At 42.6% G+C, this 19709-nt stretch overlaps 2 protein-coding genes across 2 annotated transcripts; one reads left to right on the top strand and one right to left on the bottom strand.

The window, feature by feature from the left end:
* Positions 1–180: 180 nt before the first annotated feature.
* coq10a (coenzyme Q10A) lies at positions 181–6375 on the top strand. The gene is made up of 5 exons (XM_076740271.1): positions 181–838; positions 2270–2419; positions 2510–2702; positions 2878–2979; positions 4083–6375. The coding sequence occupies exons 1-5, from the start codon at positions 702–704 to the stop codon at positions 4248–4250; spliced, it is 750 nt and encodes a 249-aa protein (XP_076596386.1). The 5' UTR covers positions 181–701; the 3' UTR covers positions 4251–6375.
* A 1260-nt stretch (positions 6376–7635) lies between these two features.
* cs (citrate synthase) lies at positions 7636–19407 on the bottom strand. The gene is made up of 11 exons (XM_076740270.1): positions 19230–19407; positions 16570–16620; positions 16193–16300; positions 15387–15452; positions 14942–15073; positions 13831–14019; positions 13356–13555; positions 11672–11801; positions 10595–10696; positions 9881–10090; positions 7636–9782 (listed from the first exon to the last, which is right to left on the bottom strand). Exons 1-11 carry the CDS (start codon positions 19278–19280, stop codon positions 9612–9614), a joined length of 1410 nt encoding a protein of 469 aa, XP_076596385.1. The 5' UTR covers positions 19281–19407; the 3' UTR covers positions 7636–9611.
* Positions 19408–19709: the final 302 nt, after the last annotated feature.

Here is a 19709-nt window from a genome sequence, read left to right as displayed (position 1 = left end):
AAAATACGTTGCTACATTTTTTTTTTTTTGCAATAAATTGTATTGTGGTTTTGTAGCTTATATGTTTCAAAATTAACCAAGAATAAAATAGAAAAAAATCAAAATCTTAATTTTACAGCCGTTCACCTCCAACACAGTAGGGGGCAGCACTTGACTGAGCAGTTTGACCAAACCGAGGGCAGAAGAAAGGAACAGTTTGTCCCACCGGCGTTTTATTTAGCACCAGAAGGTCGTCCGCAGCTTTGCGGTATTTATTTGACAGCACTGGAAACCTGAAGTAGCCTAATTAATTGGACTTTATAGCGAGTTTACGGCACGAGACGCGGAGGGATGTGAGTTTTGCTGAAAATAGAGGAACGTGGCAGTACGTCGCGTTTAGTCGGGTTCGTTCTGAAACCTTGCTAACTACGCTAGCTAACGTTAGCAGAAGACTAACGTAGGTTAACCAACGTTAGCTACGCTGACAGCACTAAAAGCGACAGGAGACGCGGTTGAGGTGAAGGCAGCCAACTAGCAAGCGAATGCTAGTTATTTTGACAAGTAAGGATTAGCTAACGTTACGTGTCAGTTAATAACCATACCAACACCGACGCAGGGTGTTAGAACTGGACCCTTGAATCCCGCTGCCCGGTCTTGGACGGACACCGGGCTCAGCTTCTCAGACCCAGGATCTCCCTTCCTCAAACCGTGTGGCTGGTTAGATGGCAGCCACGGCCGGTGCCCGGCGGTTACCCATGGGTGTGCGGACATTCAGTGACTTTCTCCAGGTCGCCGCCGTGGGCTCCCCCCGCGCGTGTCGTACACCGGCTTCAAGAGGATGCCTGAGACAGAACATCAGGTGAGCCTGTCATGGAGACACCGGAGTCCATTACTGTAATGACAGCTGGTCCTTCAAAACAGAGCGACCGACACGGTGGCTCATTCGAATCAAAGGGTGAAGAGTGGGAAGGTTACATGCTAACTTTATCAGGGTCGTCATATTTATGGTGGCCTTATCTCATAAGTGTGACCGTTCTCCACTAAGGCAAGAGCTTGTGACTTTGCTAGCGTACCCATCCAGCAAACCAGTACATGCATGTTACAAGGGCCAGTAACCAATATTCAGTACTGAGCCATCAATGGCCCATGGCTGATATTGATTATGCATTTGTAAGATTCCAAGCATAGATGCTTTTCGGCCACGGCTACAATTTGATTTATAGTTTTTCCTGAATAAAAAGACCATAACAGTTTTTATATATATAATTTGACAGATGTATTACTCATGATCCTACTGAAAGCCTAAAATGTCATGAGCCATGAGGAATAACTAATGTTAGACCAACACTGTATTGCTTGTTTAAGCTTATATCAGCTGGTGTAGACAGTATATTTATGTACTGAGTTCGTCTACAGTTGGGGGAGTTCTTTAGAGCTGAAACGATTAATTGATTAGATGCTGATTAACAAATTAATCTGCTGCTGTTTTGATAGCAGTTTTGAGTAATTGTTCAAGAAAAAATGTCAAATTCCCAGATTCCACCTTCCTTAATGTGAATATTTTCTAGTTTGTTCACTCCTGTATGACAGCAAACCGAATATCTTTGTGTTGTGGACAAAACAAGACATTTGAGGACTTCATCTTGGGCTTTGGGAAGAACTGATTGATGTTTTTCACAATTTTCTGACTTTTTATAGACCAAGCGAATGATTGATTACTCAAGACAATAATCAACAGATTGACAGTGAAATTAATCTCTTAGTGTGTTCTCCTGTCATTCATGATCATATTGGTGGAGGTTTATATATGATAGCGAACGCACACAGCAGCAGCAGTCATAGCTGGGAGACCCCAAAAAGGCAGTAAAAGCTCATTTAAATATTGTTGTAGCAAAAATATTCTGAAATATGATGCGATTTTAAGGCCACTTTGGCCTCCCCTATCCCCACTAAATAATGATACATTTTTCTAATCACGAGTTAGCTGCTAGTTATAACACATTAGCCCAGGTTACCTACAGGAAAAGACACTGCAATGTTGCAACAAGCCTGAGTGGTTGTGACATGACACCTTTTTGCTCCGTGTGTTGGCTCAACTCAGAAAATACCAGCAGACTCACAACACAGAGCCCTTCCATTGCTTACTGGTCTAGTGCACTTTGTCTACTCACAGATTTCATTCGCTGGAAACTGGAATGTAGTGGACCTTTTTTTTGTTGTGGACTGTGCCTGTGGCAGGTTGCACTCTTTCCAGAATGTGGCTTACAGGACATTTCCTCTTACCTTTTAGACACTTGTCATCATGTGGCATTTTGATGACAAGAACTCCCAGAGTGCTTTGCCTTCAAGACTGGGACACAATGACAACTGTTCCCCAAAGCAGAAACTTCATCAGTCTCACCAACAAAAGGAAGGAGTACTCCGAGCGTAGGATACTTGGGTAATTTTTCCTGCATGAGCTAGTAATAACTTTATCTTTTTAAGTGTTTGTTTTTTAAAGTTCTTAACCGTGCAATGCTGTCTGTCATAGGTTTTCTATGCAGGAAATGTACGATGTGGTGGCCAATGTTGATGAGTACAAGCACTTTGTGCCCTGGTGTAAGAAGTCCCAGACCATCATGAAAAGAGCAGGCCACTCCAAAGCCCAGCTTGAAGTGGGATTCCCTCCAGTGGTGGAGAGATACACATCTATGATCACTAGTGTCCGGCCTCATCTAGTTAAAGTAAGTGCTGTTAGCTTCACTGAGTCTGTCAATAAAGACGCATCTGACCTGTTTAATGTAACCTCTGTTGATGGCAGCTGTATCTGAGACACCAGTGCAAAATGTAGTTGAAATTAATAATGTTGATGATGAACAAGCACTAGTTGCTGAAAATTCCCACTTTCGGTGATTTTAGGCAGTGTGCACAGATGGAAAGCTCTTCAACCACCTGGAGACGATATGGCGCTTCAGTCCTGGCATTCCCGGTTACCCTCGTACCTGCACGGTAGACTTTTCTGTAAGTAGCCTGCGGCTTGCTTCCTGTTGTGATTTATGGACTGCGTATCAGACCCTCTGCCCCTCTTGATGCATTTTTTTTGTAATTACTTTGATTAAAGGAATGGCTCAACATTCTGGGAGATGAGACGCAGATGATCCCATAGAAAAGCTCAGGGAAGCGGCTTTGTACTGATCTTTAACAGAGATGGAGCAGTTAGCTGAAGTGTTTTCAAATAGTATTTTTCAGTTTTACAAGAAAAAAGACCCCAAGGATGATGACGAACGGGTTGGTTTGACAGTCTGGTTAATCACTCCACATTCGTTAATGAGCTGTTCGTACACTTTTTCCTGAGCTTTTGTCTGGAACCGTCAGAGACCTTTTCCTACGCGGTGAATGAGACAGTCCTGAACGGGGGAAAGAGCTTCTTAGCTTTCTCCTTGAGAGTTAAACGAGAAGGTCAATACAGCTGTTTAATCTGTACGGTAAATAAAAGTCTACAGCCAGCACATAGTTAGTTTAGCTTTTGTACAAATACTGGAAGCTGGGAAAATGTCTAGCCTGGCAGCTAGCCTAAAACAAGTTGTGATAATTTGCATTGACTATTTTTTGGTGGGAGCAGTGACTTTCTGGAGTCTCTCTTTATGATGACAACACGTCAGTAAGTCACTGTGCCAAGCCAAGTAATAGTCCCAGACAGAGCCAGACTAGCTGTTTCCACTCTTTATGCTAAGCTAAATGTCTGCTAGTTGAGTTGCAGCCTTATGGTGATGGTACAGACATGAGTGATCTCCTTCTCATCTAACCTGTAACAAGTGTCTATTCCCATTCAAACGATTGTGTCCATCCTCTATTGTTGCCATTTTTTATAACGACCATAGAGTTTATGTCTAAAGAAGGGCTTAAGCCTGAAATGCCACATGGTGGTAGACTAATAGATTTTAATGGCAGCATTATGTGTGTGGACACTATTTTTCTGTGTCTCACATGAACTTCTGTCCAGCACTTATTTGGATGTGCACACTTTTACAAACCTTTTTCATGCCATGTTTAAAGACTCATCTATTCTCTCTGGAGTATACGAAATAGTTGATTATAGATTCTTGTTTTTGTATCTTCAACAGATATCCTTTGAGTTCCGCTCTTTGCTGCACTCCCAGTTAGCCACCATGTTCTTCGACGAGGTTGTAAAGCAGAATGTGATCGCGTTCGAGCGGCGAGCCTGTAAGCTCTACGGCCCAGAGACTCGTATCCCACGAGAGCTGATGTTTCACGAGGTGCACCAGACGTGATCTTGGCACCTGTGCATCCTCATCTGGCCTTAACCGTACCCACCTTTATCCACACCAACCTGCATGACGCTGCTTCGCCTCCCCCATCACTTCAAGTCTCCGCCGCTGCAGACATGGCTCCTGGAGACGTCAGACGTCCAGCTCCTGTAAGCATTGCGCTGGAAGTCCTGCCTCACATGATTCTTGCTTCTGTCCTTGTGTTAAGTCTGTTCACTTTCTGTCTACCTCCGTTTAAGGGATCTTTGTCTAGCAGGGGGTCCATTGCTCTTGCTCCATGGCAGTTACAAGCTGTATTTATGTAACCAAAACAGTAAATCATTGCAACATCATGTCACCAATGGTAGAGAGTCGACTATTATTTTAAATGAGCAGCGTATTGACACTGAACAAAACATCCATTTATTTTTCTATAAAAGGCACAGACTTTTGCTCTTCAGTGGGATCAAGTCTTATTGTTCACCGTGACCTGAAGGTTACTTCACTGACATGTTATCGAGGTAAAAGTGTGACCAGTTTTCCATTCACTTCAGCACTTGGATCAGCTGATTATTAGCTTATTGTTTGCCTTTACTTTTAATTCAACTTGAAGTTTTAATATATTGTTTGATGTACAGCAGTAAACTCGGTGGAAAAGGATAATTCATTTTGTCCTTTTTAATTCATCATCAGTGGTCATATGCGCATTTGTACTGTTTTATTAGGGTTCAAATTAAGTGTGCCATGTCTGGGACGTTGAGAGGGTGTTGTCATGTGTGTTCAGACAATATCACAGATGTTTAGTTAGCTCTGCCCTCAATTGGCTTTTTTTTTTTTTTTTTTTGCTTTAAGTTGGCTGTTGTGCTGTGAGAATTGTGTTTTGTTTGGACATTGAGACTTGGCCTGCTAGTTATAATCATGCCTTATGTTGTAGCCCAGCACAGATAACCATCACAAGATTGACAGAGGTGGGTGGGTGAATCCATGGACAGACTGGAGAGAGCTATGAAATGCTGTAAATGGGATTACAGCAAAAAATTCACCTATCACAAACATATACCTTACCACGCACAGTGAATCCTAAAATCACCACCAGGCAACCACTCGCTTTAAAATATCAGCAACAAGGAGTGAAGAAGTTCGACTCCAGTTAGGTCAGAATCAGAAACTGTGACATGCGCACATCACTTCCACACGATGCTTCGGCTGTGGTTTTTAAAGAGGCTGCTGGCAAGTGAGACGGTTGGTAGAAGAGGGTGATTATTACGGAGGGGAGAGAGAAAGTATAAATGCAGTCATTGGTGGAGCATGTTTCTGCGCCTCTGCTTGGCAGATTTGTTACTTTTTTCCTTTGTGTAATACATTAAAATGCATTTCTCACGAAAAGCAGGACTTTGACCAACGTTGCTCTTCTTTTAGTACGGGTAAATCTCCTCCCATTTGTTGAGATACTTGCACAAACTTTTAGTAAATTCATCAAAACGGCGCCAACCAGCCTTTTTTTAAAATATTGAAATATCCAGGAGATTTCCTGGAAAATATTTAAATAGTGTAATAATCCATATTTATCTCAATCCAACTGATTACTGAAGCGATAACAAGATGTTTTCCTTTTGTATTTTATGGTCCATCTTGTAAAGGTCATCAGTGGGATGTTACTTCTCTGCCGTGTACGCTGAGTATAAAATATACTGCTGGGCTGTAGAAGCAATCATTATCAATCATTTATCATTGTTAATGGGTTTCATGTTTATTTTTTGGATGTTTTTAGCTATATTTAGTTATACATTCTGATGCATGAATGTAATTGGCAAAGACAAATATAGTCGACAACATTTTCCAGTGTTTGTGTTACATTGTTTGGGCATGACTGCGTCCAGTTGGGATTCATATTTCATATTAAGCGTCCCAGAGGTGACTGATACGCTCGAGTTGCCACAGGTCAATGGAAGAAGTCAGCGGTGTGCGACCTTCCTCATAACAGGCAGTTCGTTATGTCCATGTGGTCCAAGTCTCACGGTCCAATAAAACTGCAGATTTTTAAAGCTGGATTTTGGCTTCAGAGTTGATTTGGTCCTTGTTCTCTGTTGGTGAGGTGATCAGAAACGAATCATCAATGCATGAAGAATGTTTATTCAATCAAAATGTGAAAAAAAAAAAAAAAAAAAAACTAATTAAAAGATTGTTAGATGCCTTTTCTGAGTGTTATATCCTTAAGAAACTGAGCAGATTGAGTCTATTTTTCAGGAATTCTGCTCTGGCATGTCGTTCATATGTTAGAGTGCATATTTAACACCAAGGTTTTATTTTCAGTATGCTGCATACAGATTTAATTTAATGCCAAGATTCATTATTGTGGGTGCCAACACTAGTAGTATTTTAATATTTAAAGGGTATTATATGATCACCTCAGCCCTCCATCCACACAGTTTATTTCCAGATTGTCAAACTGCAGGTGCAGGAACGACCTTTGGTCTACTTGTGGCAGCCTTTAACAATGGAGACACACTGCTCTCACTGACTGAAGAGTACATTTCCTAAGGTTTGCAGTCCAATCACTTCTCCCATTCAAGCTAAAATGTATCTTTGTAAATACTGTGGGTGTATTTCAGAGCTTTGTTATTTAAATAAAAAAGCAGGTGGAATTCATGTCTGTGTGTGCGGTTTTGAAGTCATTTGCAGCTCAGAGGAGCCTGATTCCTTTCTCTGCGTCTTCACTGATTCGACTGCAAAGCATTTCTTTCAAGGCTGCAGTCAAACTAATTTAGATGAGACTCAGTGATTGTGGCATGAAATCAAGGTTTCTTATTAGTGCCTCACTTCGTCACACACACGCAGGCAGAGGAAAGACAGCGTGGGTACGGTGACAGAGGGTGGATGCAGCTGACCGGGCAAGAAACCGGAGTGGGGTGATGGTATGTGGGGCAGCTATTAATAACAGCACATAGTAGAGGTGGGAACCTGGACATCTTTCTTGATGTCAACTGTCTTTATTACATAAAACTCAGGCCTCACCAAACACGTCTCATCACAGATGAAGATGCAGAACAAAATAAAGACACATTCACATTGCCGCCCAACAACAGGAGCCTCGAGAGGTAAAGGTATTGCTCGAAATACTGATTTTGTCTGAGTCAGCTGTGTCCTCAACAAAAGGGACTTGTGACTCTTGAACAGAAGGGTTGTCCTCGGCTGTCATCCTCACATTACAGACATGACAGGAATTCTCATAAAATCCAGAGAAGAAGAATCATCCATCAGCTGAGCGGACGCTGACCTCGCTCTTCAGGGGTTTTTGTGTTCAGCTCTAGATTTCATTTTTTAGAAGTACCTGATAATTACAAAGCAGGTGGTTTGCTTTCTTCTACAGGTGATTTTCTACACTATGAACAAAACCAGACCAAGAAAGTGTTAATAAAAACCTTTATTATTTTTCTCTTTTTGTTAGGTTTTCCAATATTTGCTCTTCAAAGCTTTTCTTGCCCATTTGACCCATCCAGCCCCATCCCCCAAGAGTTTCTCTGATGAATCCATCTGCAATGAATTCTCCCAGTTATCATGTACGACCTTCATGCTCCTCTACGATCAAAATAACCACGTCTCTCGAGCCAACGCACGGAAAGAACACAACACGCAACACAAACGTGGCCGATGAAGCCAGAAGGAAGGTGGTAGCAGAGCTTCAAGCAGCTGAGTGAACTACTGACTAACACAGCGAGAGCGGTTTGAAAGAAAGAAAGAAAAAAAAAAGAAGATGCAGAAGAGCTTTAACTACACAAAAATGGAGTGTTGACAAACCCGGCGCTTAAGAGCAAGCTTGAAACATTGAAAACACCTGAAAAACAGCACCTGCTAAGCCCACGGAGATAGGCGAGAAATCGTGTATGTACAAGATAGCTGCGGCTTTTCTTTTTGTTCGTTGTCAAAAATCTCACAGTGACCAGCGGGACTGAACACGACGGTGGGACTGGACACCACGACGCTGGTGGTAAACTACGGTAATCATTGTGGTTATTACAAGCAAGTGATCGCACAGAGCTCATACATTCAAGCTATACATATATATACCTATGTACACAAAGTATAAATAAAACCACATAATGAGAACCCAAAGATTATAGTTTTATACATATTCAACACCAAAAAAAACTGTAAAAGGGACACAATCAATCTGGGAGGGTTCTACCGCTACGAATTAGGAAATCCAATCAAGCAAGTGCTCATTTTGGAGTAGTGGATGTTTAAAGCGCTCTCCTGTGGGGATAAAGTAACAAACATACACTCAAATAAGAGAAAGGACTTTGACAATCATAAAGCCCCCCCTCCCCCGGACCCCCATCCCATGTTTTATTCAAGCTTGCTCTTAAGGATTTACTACAGGCTGCCAATTACAACACCCTTTGCTCACATCTTAATTATCGCCGTCACTGTACATTATTCTTGATTCTCTATCAACCTGAAGACCATTTGAGCAGAGAGACCCATTAGAAATAGTAAAGCCAGTAAACGGAAAGGAGCGGAAGAAAATAATTTCCCTAAGGACAAAACAGTTATTTTGATCATAGAGGGAATACAGGTCATGATTAAAAAGAAAAAAAAACTACATGTTGGAGGAGAAGAGGACACCAAAGATTTAAAGGGGCAGTATCTTTTAACTGAGTTTCGTGTTTCTGAATGTATATCCTGAACAGCTTGTGAATTTTAATTGTGAGGACCTTTTTTTTTTTTTTTTTTTTGTTGTAACTGGAGTGTTCATAAATGGGAGTGAAACGCAGGGACAGGCTGGGTGGGATGATGTCTGGGAAAACTCCATAGAAGAAACTAAGCTGAGAGTCTAAACTGGGGGGAAAGGTCTTTTGCTTGGAGATATCCTATATAACAAATCACTGCATGAGCCAAAAGCAGCAAAGGTTGAGTCAGGTGTTGAACTTTAGATCATTAAACAAAGGAGGTATAATTCACTCCCACAATTCCCTTTGAATGCCACTGCCTATTCATAGCTTAGACGCCGTGCCCAATGACAAACACGCAGGCGCTGCACTGGGGAAAATCTTAGCGATGCTAGCAGACTTCTAATGGAACATAGTTTGAGCCTACGATGGGTTACATGTATGTGTGTCTCATGTTTTCACCTCTCGTGTTCCAAGCATGGAGCCATGAGGGGAAAAGGTGCGAGTGGTCGACTGAACACACGTAAACACTAAGCGTGTGACGATTTAAAAAGGCCCTTCTTTTGTGAAATGACATTAAAAGCGTACTGTCTCTTTGAATCCCATTGAATCCCTGGGGTTGGAAATGACAGGGGGTCAACTTTATGTCTGCGTTTTGATATTTCCACCTCCTCCCACCCTTCACACTAACCCCCGGCTCCTTTCAGGTGGTTTTTCAGCCCGACTTGGCTCCCACCAGAGTCATCAGTCCATCTGTGCTCATGGACTTGGGGCGCTCCAGGGGGAAGCCCAGGGCTCTACTCCACACCTGCTGGGCAAGCACGCCAAGGGCTCGGGACACGCCGAACAGCACGGTGTAGTAATTCATCTCAGTCATTCCATAGTACTGCACAGACGGGGGGGAAACAGACAGGCATGTCAGGGTCTGTATTTGCAAACATAAGATGGCAAATATGTGATCAAAAGCCACCATGTGCGTCTCACCTGCAGCAGCACTCCACTGTGGGCGTCAACATTGGGCCAGGGGTTCTTGGCCTTACCCTGCTCCAGCAGCACGTTGGGCACAATCTTATAAAGCTGGGAAACCAACTTGAACATGGGGTCGTTGGGCAGGTGCTTCTGGGCAAACTCACGCTGGCAGGTGTAACGTGGGTCAGTCTTCCTCAGGACAGCATGGCCATAGCCTGGCACCACCTGTGGAGAGAGAGGACAAATGTCCCTCAACTTCTGAACTGTGCTGAGATATTGCAACTAAAACCACTTGTCATCTTTGTGTAACATTTTTTGAACAGTTGTTTGTCAAAAAATAAAAAAGACATAATCTGTGTCAAGCAAGGAAGAACAGAAAGAATTCACTAAACTTGAATTTTATGTTCAAGTTAATTTGTTTTGTTCTCATTCAGGAAGTAATCTGATACAAGTGTTTCAGGAAATGTGCTGCCTCAACAGTCTGCCATGAGAGATGGGCTCTGATGGGATCGCTGTGCCAACGTGCCCCTGAGCGTGACTCCTGTGTTCACGTATACTAAAACGGACTGAAAAGCTCCAGGAGCCAATCCATCCTTCAAAACAAAAAAAATCAATGGCAGTGTGGCAGGATCGAGTCCTGACATCCCCACCAGGTTTATCCAGAAATTAAAACTTCAAAGAACGAGTTCATAATGATGCCTGGAACTGGTTGAAGCGGCGTGTCTTTACCCTTCCAGACTTGAGCGTGTTCCAGATGTAATCTCTCATCCTCTCATCAGACACTTCTCCGCCCATTTCCTTCTGCAAGGCAGTGAGCCACACCAGCACCTCCTGTGAGACGCAGAAGAAAAGCACACGTTGATGAGCTGAAACTGAACTTCAAAACAGTGTACAGTGTAAACAAAAAAAAATACCACAGCAGGGGAGTGTGGCAGAAACAGGTGAACAGGCTGACACACGCTCTCTCTTCTGTTTGTGTTTTGGGAATTTTGAATACTGGCATCACATTTGAAAGAAGCCCGAAGTCATTTCACGATAAAACTCTGCCAATATGTCAAAATCATCAGTATGTGAGCAAACTAGGAATTAAATGAGGGCCAAAACACTCATCTGAAAACTCATTGGTGGGAGTGGTTTGGACACGCTGTCGAGACTCTAAAATACAGCCAAATCATACAACCAGTAATACAGTTACAAATACTAATACAACCAATTAGTTAGTAATAAAACAGACGGTGAAATCGAAGGTGGAACAGGGAGCTTTGACACCTGAGCTGCAGGGGTGAGCGTCACTGAACAGTCATTCAACTCTGAGTTCAGTTTTACAGTTCATCCTCTGTGCTGTTTAGCTGCTGTGTTCACATGTGTCACAGTAATGAGGATAAAAAAAATACAAAAACCAAACCTGAAATGTCACATTGTGTGAAAAGAGCTGGCATTAAATTGTTTCAACAGGCCTTTTTACCACAGACACTTTGCCTTGTCATAGTAAGAAGAGCACAGGTGGTACTAATAACATTAACAATGGCTCCATTCTGTTCGTGTCCCAGTTAGCCAGTGTGCACAATACCAGCACTGAAAACTGAAGCAGCTAAATGGAACTCATCCATCATCAGATTTATTACACCTGTGTTTCTCCTGCAGAGACATGTCAAAATGTCTTCTGTGAAAAAGGCCTATTGGGAGACCACTGGAGGGATCCCAGTGAACTCTGCCTTCCACAAACCCTTCAAACCAGCAAACCTGCATCTCTTCCATATGGGACAATGTGGTGGAAAAAAAAAAAAAGGTTTGCTTGGTACAAACCTGGTTAGCCAGGCCATGCAGAGGACCAGCCAGACCATTCATGGCAGCGGCGAAGGACAGGTATGGGTCAGACAGGGCGCTGCCCACCAGGTGGCTGGTGTGGGCGCTGACATTGCCTCCTTCATGGTCACTGTAAGATTACAAAAAAATAATAATTACAAATCAAGACATGGCGACATGGACTAAACTACAACACTGTTTGTTGGACACTGCTGTCCAATCACTGACTAACGTGTGAAGAGTGAGTGTTTACCTCCTCTGCATGTCTGAACAGTACCTGAGCTGCTCCGTGTGCAGTCTGAATGTGAAATATTCACCAGAGAGAACTTACAGCGCTCTTACAATGCCTTTACTCTGACAGCGTGTCACTTTGACTGCACGTGTTCTGCTTGGTGATCAGGTTTGATGCCTAAACAACTTACAGGATGTGTAAAATAACATCCAGTATTTATTAAATGAACCTATTTGAACTCGTGTGGTATGCAGTCAATTCAGGGCAGCAGAGGTGTTGTCAGTGTAGAACAGCAGCAGCAGTAGCAGCACACAGATGACTGTATTAGTGAAGATCCTCCTGTGAACTTTGGCTGACATGCCCATACATGTACATGACATGACTAAACAACCAAGACCAATGCACCCTCAAGCAAGGTGCTCTGAGTTAATGAACAATCTCACACTAAATGTTTAAAGGTCTAAATCCAAATGATTTTTACACTGAGCTCATCTTTGGGGCTTTAGAAACAGAATCTAAGGCTACAGGGTTTAAAGGCGGGATTCCTCCAGTCACACCACGCTCATTATTTTAGACTCAAGTGTTAGGTTTCAGTCAAACTGGTTAGATAAATGTTCATTTTTCCTTGTGAAATTCCAGACATTACATGCCTTTATCAATGTTATTTTCTGATACAAAACCCTGATTCCAAAGCAGCTGGGACATTTTGTAAAATGGAAATAAAACCACAATTCAGTCACTTGCAAACAAACTGTGTTTAACAACAGCTGTTTCACAAAGTGTCCCTGAGTCCATGTAGTAATATGCTTCAACCAATCACGTGTTCACAAAGCGGTGAACCTCACTCGTGAACGACTGAGTCTTTCCAGGATGTCCCTTTCACATCCAATCATGATACTATCACCTGTTACCAATGAGCCTGTTTATCTGTGGAATGTTCCAAACAGGTGTTTTTGGAGCGTTCCACATCTTTCCCAGTCTTTAGTTGCTCCTGTCCAAACGTGTTTGAAATGTGTTGCTGCATCAGATTCAGAATAAGCAGATATTTACAAAAATCAATGAAGTTGAGGTTGACTTTGTACTGTTATCATCTGAGCATTTGTCAAAGAGGATTAGCAAATTATCTGTTCACGTTTACACAGCATCCCAACTTTTTTGGAATCGAGGTTAGTGAAGTAAGTGTCAACATGTTATCCCTTTGATTCTTTTTTCTGTAAAAATCCATAAATAAGCTTAACATCATCTTAGTCCTTGGAGGCAGAAAAAGATCCACTGTTCGAAGTGGATTCTTCAAACGCTTCATCTGAATTCTGCTTCAAGCTTGATGTTTAACTTACATTAAATCTGCAAAGTGTGACTAGAAACTGAAGCAGATCCTGTGAAAAATGCTGAGAATCCCGTTTCAAAAACCAAAGATAGTTCATAATCTGATAGGCACGTTTCAAGCTGCACCTGTGGATGGTGAGGTAGAGCCTCATTAGCTCAGTGAACTGGACATCGCTGTAGCCCAGCATGTTGGTGAAGTTGTGGGACCAGTCCAGGTTGGAGTCGATGGCTCCGATACTGCTGCCTTCGCGATACAGGTTGCGGTAGATCTTGGCAGCAATGCAGGGCAGCTTGGCAATCAAGTCCATGGAGTCTTCATAGACAAACTATGAGAACAAAGGTAAAAGGATTTGGAGAGAATACATGAAACCAGGCCAAAATCCTACAGCTTTGCTAGCAGCCCTGTGAGGTTGTAACGCTCTTCACGCAACAGAAAACAACATTGTTGGATTGAGGTAAAATTGATTGATCATCTTAGGGCCATGAATGTCTGTACAGCACTCACTGGCAATCCATCTAACAGTCAACATATTTCAATATGGACATTTAGCCACCAGCCTGTGAAGATGATGGTTCTGTGTGTGTGCAGATGTAAACTCACCTCCCAGTACTTGGACTTGTGGACACCCTCAGAGTAGGCCCGTGCAAAGCTGCTCTCGCTGTTCAGGGCTGTGATGGAAGCGCTGAACTGGGACATGGGGTGGAGGTTTGTGGGGAAGTTATCCAGCATGGTGACGACATGAGAGGGAAGCGCTGCTCTCTTCGCCCACTCTTTGGACACCCAGTTCACCTGGAGCAGAAGCAAGAAACAATACAAGTGACCTGAAATATTCCCTTTTCTGCTCTTTCTATAGCAGGTCTGGGGTCACGTTAACCAAATATTTTCCATCAGTGACTAAACTTTTTCCAAAAAATTACAATTCAAATGTCAGGTAACAATAGATTGACAGTTTTGACGACCCTGTCTGTCAAAATGACAAAGAGACAGTCTAACGCAAACTATGCATCAGGTTTTACAAGTTGCTGACCATGCATGCTACAGACACACGTACACAGGTTTAGTTTCAACTTTACTTTCCCACTAACGATGAAAACTTTTGGTCAAGGAGGAAAAACTTCGATCTAACTTATCCTCCTGAGCTGACTTCTTTGAATCAATAGCATACGGGTTAAGCTAATTATATCAAAGAACAAAGGGTAAAGAGGTGAAAGCTATTCCTTCACTGAAATGTTGAGATCAGCTAAAAGGAGGAGGCTTATCAGTCACACAATCCTCATATCACTGTTCGAGGTGATAGCTGGCAGCAATATAATGCCTATTCAAGGTACAGACTGTCTCTGCTTCCACTTATATAAGCCGCCGTTCTTAAGTCACATAAAGAAGTAACATCGCATAATTCTGCTGCCAAACATTTTGTGATTAATCTTTGCATTATTATAACGAGGTAACAGTAATCATGTTGCCCCTCACGCATTATTATGTTCCTCTTTAAACTGATAAGTCACCTTCGTCTGCATTTATTATTCTGCGGGAAGAAGCAGTTTTGAAAATGCTGAACCAGTGTGGAGAGATTCTGTCAAAATCAGACAAGCGGCATCTGAGCACGGGCACTGACAGATGGATGGAGAGAATGAACAGCTGCACAGCCCTCCCTCGTCATAACTCTAGTGTCCACTAATCTCTGCTGCTCCAGTGCTCCTGTCCCACTCACCTGCTCCTCAGTGGGCACCTGTCCTGTGACCAGCAACCAGAAGAGGCCCTCAGGCAGCGGCTCCTGACCTCCTGGAGCTTTAGGCAGCAACTTCTGGCACTCTGGAATGCTGTAGCCCCGGAAGCGGATGCCCTGTGTATCAAAGGAGAGAGGGAGAGTGAAGATAAATATTCAAATTATCCTAAAATGTCCCGTCAAGTGAGTGTCCACAAGCTGCCAACATGAGCTCTCGCACTACCAATGAATTTGGATAATTCAATATCTCGTTCCCTGTGGTGGCCTGCTGACAGGATATAAGAGAGTAATCCCACCCTGGCACTGAAAGATCTCAGCTTCAGTAAGAAAGCAATCACGGGAAGTGCCTGTGAGGCAGGCTAATCAGGGCTGTTCAAATGCTCTACCGCTCTAATAATCACAATACTTTTCACTTTTGAGGCATACCGACCTCGTCGGGATCCAACACGGAGGTTTCATACACCAGACCCTTCATCCCTCTCATACCTCCGTAGACCTGTGGATGACAACAAAAGCACACAGAGACATGACCTTTTGAAAACAGCTGCGTGTTTGCAGTAACAACAATTATGTAACACTGGACCTTCACAGCCATGATCTACTGACTACTCTGACTGACTAAAGCTCCACAATTTTGGTTATCAATGGCTGCCAATCTTTTCCAAAGACGGGAAGAAATAACCTGAATCCTACATAATGATCAGTATGTACTACCATGCTTTGATATACGAAAATGCACTTAGACCGGCCAAATCTGACTGCTTACTTGTTGTAGAAAGTGAAACAGACCCACATCAGGATCTTAGAGAACTCCAATAATCTCCATGGCTACAAGCCACAGGTCAGAGGTGATAAACAGGATGATGCAGTTGTTACACTGGTGTGTATGTGTGTGCACGCATAAATGGGAGCAGTGCGAGTTGGCAGGACAGTAGAGCTTTGAGTGAGTCAGCTAAAAAGTCTCTGCTGGCAGGAAACAGTCCAGCTTCATGTTGTGACCTCTGAGGGAGATGACCGAACAGTGATACCTGACACAGTAAATCAGGCTGGGCAGGCCAAGATTGGGTGAGGGCAATGTTCCTCATCTAATCTAATCATGGTTGAAGACCGACAATCTCCTTCCTACATTAATATAGCAGCTTTGTTTCTCACTGATTTATGGTTCTCGTTCTATTCTGATCCCTTGGCACATATAACATCCAGTTTATTTTGTCCAGCATGTCAAGAGTTACTCACCATGTCAACAGTAACCTGTCCTATGTTGGTTTTGCCATACTGTTGCTTAAAGTTCTTGATCCTGGTCTGCTCTTTAGGGATAAGGTCTGACAGAACATCCTTCAGATTCTGTGAAAACACAACATTTAAGTGAGACATCTAATGTCAAAATGCAACACATTCCTCTCGCGTGAACTAGAGTTTATTAAACAGGCTCTATGTAAACATTTCAAGAAAGACATTGATCTGTAGCTTCACAACGGTCAGCATGTTCTATTAATACCCACGACAGCACAGCTAAAACCAGTGCCTTTTCCAAATGCTGCACAAAGATTACCACTTCAACCGCAGAAAGTGAAGCAGGCTGACAACACTGAATACGAACAGAGTGTACTTACTGTTGTTGATGCGCTGGCATTTCTGGCAGCCACAAGGAAGTAGGTGGCATTCTGTAGAATAGACAAAAAAATAATAAGATTTGGATTATTAGTGGCACAACCACAAACCCTAATAAAAAATGTAAAGGCAGAGCAGCACTTCAAGCCTGCTAAATATCTGCTGAACTGAGACAACTTTGCAGCAGCTCAAAATATTCTGGACAACTGACTCCCTATTATCTTTGGACCACATCATACATGGAGAACTGCAGTGCTTTTATTGATGGTCCTCCAGTTAACATCTATGGACTGAGTAAGCCAAGGCAGACTTTAAATCAATCATCCATGAATACTCATTTTTGAGTAGTCAGCAGCATCTACAGACCAATTCCTCACACTGTAAATACAGTTTCTATGTGATCATTTTACACAGAGCTACGACTGTGAGCATTTACCCTCCAGGGCATGATTGGGGTTAATGCTAGAAAATCATCAAGGATCTCTGTTAATCCTTCCCTGTACTGACTTCATTCTTCCCTGTGCATAAGGTGACTGGGCAGATCACTACAATAAGCTGCATTGAATAACTACAGACGTGAAGACTATGCCTGTCAATCTTTTAACAAAATGAAGTCTCGTCATTGATTGACAATGAAGACGTTCACTCAAGCACATATTGTTCCGCTTCCATTGAACAGGAAAAAAACCTAACACACCATCACCAATCTACAATATAAGAATGTACGATTGATTGATGAGGTCACATGCTTTTGAGTTTCCCATAATTGTAAAAAAAAAAAATTGCACAGATAAGCTATGTGCTATAAGCTATGTGAAGTTAAAGGGGAAAAAAATATATAACTTATTACACCAACAAACCAAACAAACCAGCCTCAGACTGTTGTTGGAACTGGGACAAGACAAGGGGGGATGTAGGAGAGATTAAAAAACTACTGGCTCTTATTATGAAAGTGTTTGGCGGCTAGTAATCTTGTTGGAAGCTCAGTGACAGTAGTGAGAAGTTGAGCCGGCTGGTGCTCACCACTGAAACAGGACTCCTCTGTCATCTTATTAAAATCATCAATGGGAGAGGGAGGAGTCTGGGGGACAAGGGACAGCTGGCTCTGTTCCCAAACGGGATCCCCTTCCCACAACCACAACTGGTGAGAGTGGATAAAGGACTGACAGGGCTCTCCGAAACAAAAGGTAGGATCTTACGTCACTACAAACACACTACACAGCTGAGGGATTACGTAACAGCTCAGGGTCTTAAATATAGAGCGCCAGTTTCACTCAGTCATCGTCAGCTTCCTGCCTGGGAGAAAGGTTAATGTAACTACACTGGACCAAAGGGTATTGGAGTCAACCCAGAAAGATCTGATTACACTAAATAATGAATTCATTATTGACTTATTTGGTTAAGTAAACAAAAATAAACATAAAACCTGGCTTGAAGGGGAAACATGGTTGTAGCAAACACACACACACCTTGAGTCTGTTAAGGACACGTTAATAGTTACACTTAAGAAATACTGCATTTTTTCTATATTAATCTTTAAAACCTCAAACAAAATATAATATTACGCATTAGCTGAATCACCATTTCCACAAAGATTACAAATGATAAGTAGGAAATTTTGAGTCATACAGGTTATTTCAACATATTTCTACTTACTAGACTAACAACAGGGACATAACCCCCCTCAAGTCTGTACAGGACGCCATTTAGGCATTGATTGCTTGCTTGGGAGTTGGGGTAGGGGGTAGGTTGTTGAAAGTTCTTCAGTGATGTATGACAGAAATTGATATGAGGGTCATTAAGTGTACATAGACTGGGCTGGGAGGTCAGTGGAGTAAGACAGTAGGTTGGGTCAGCATGGAGGGCAGTTTACTTAATTACTGGCAGGTGGCCTGGCCAAAGCATATACGAAGCCAGGTGTTATAATTATGACATTACTATTAAAGTAATTCCCGTGTTCTAATCACATGCTAAAATGCTAAAATCTGCCAACGGAGATTACACGTTTTAGCCGGTGTTAGATGTCAGAATACAGTAAACGCTCGTTTCCATAGTACTATTTATCTTTTACATTTTGGAGATCATACAAAATATTTCTGGACTTCATCAAGTGAGGTGTCATTAGATAATTGGCTGAAATCTTAACGTGAAGGTCAACGACGGTGGTGAGGAAACACAAAGTTGAAGCTAGGTCTAAAAGCAATCACATCGTATCTGTAACGGATCAGAATGAATTATTATCTTTGTTAATAACAAAGAAACTGGACAAGAGAAGCCGTATCACCACGTTAACGAGGTCTAGTCACCACTGGTTCAAGAAACATGTCAGGCGTTGACATACCAGGCCAACAAATGGCAACGGTTCCTATGCTAACGTTAGCTAGCAAGACACAAATTCACAAACAATTCAACTCAAACGTTTCAACGTCCCTATAAAAAACAATGAGAAATGCGGGCTATTCTCTAAAACATTCACATTGTTTTAGCAATTACCTGCCACGCTCTTACTCAACAGCATTTCACAATGCGGTTAGCTATGCTATGCTAGCTAGCATTGACTAGTTTGCCATTACGTCGTTAGCCGGCTAATCTATCGTTAGCTCCCAAGGTACCGTGCACAGTTTTGACAAAGTGGCATCGAGGCCGTTCCTAGTTCTCTTACCTTTGAATTGAGCAGTTTGGGTGCTAACCTGCTGACCGTCAGGAAGGACATTGTGTCTGTGTAAAAGTCTTATTTCCTCTTGTTCTTTACAACTAAAGAAGCCGCTGCCAGTGCACCGCGGAGTTGGTTGAAGGTGCCCCTCCAGAAAGCAGAAGGTTGAAGAGGGATTCTGGCCCGCAAGCAGCAGCATTGTTGATTGGACGATAGGCTGGGTCGGTTCAATAGCGTATCTGGATTGGATTGGTTAGAGGGCCATTTGGTGTACGCTGATTGGACAGAGGCCCACCCTCTGTCTATGACGGCAAGTGACGATAAGGGTCTGTTCAAGAACAATCTTGCTAAATGATCTCCTTTCTTCGATTCAGTTGAACTGCTGCGATACATCTGACAGCCCGCTCCAAATACCCTTGTCTGAATAATCTAACAAGGATTGTCTTCTGCACTAATCTTTATTTATCAGGTTTACGAACACGGGTTTTC

The sequence above is a fragment of the Chaetodon auriga genome, chromosome 10 (genome assembly GCF_051107435.1).
Source record: "Chaetodon auriga isolate fChaAug3 chromosome 10, fChaAug3.hap1, whole genome shotgun sequence".
NCBI lineage: Eukaryota > Metazoa > Chordata > Actinopteri > Chaetodontiformes > Chaetodontidae > Chaetodon > Chaetodon auriga.
This window is presented reverse-complemented; position numbering and strand designations above follow the sequence as displayed.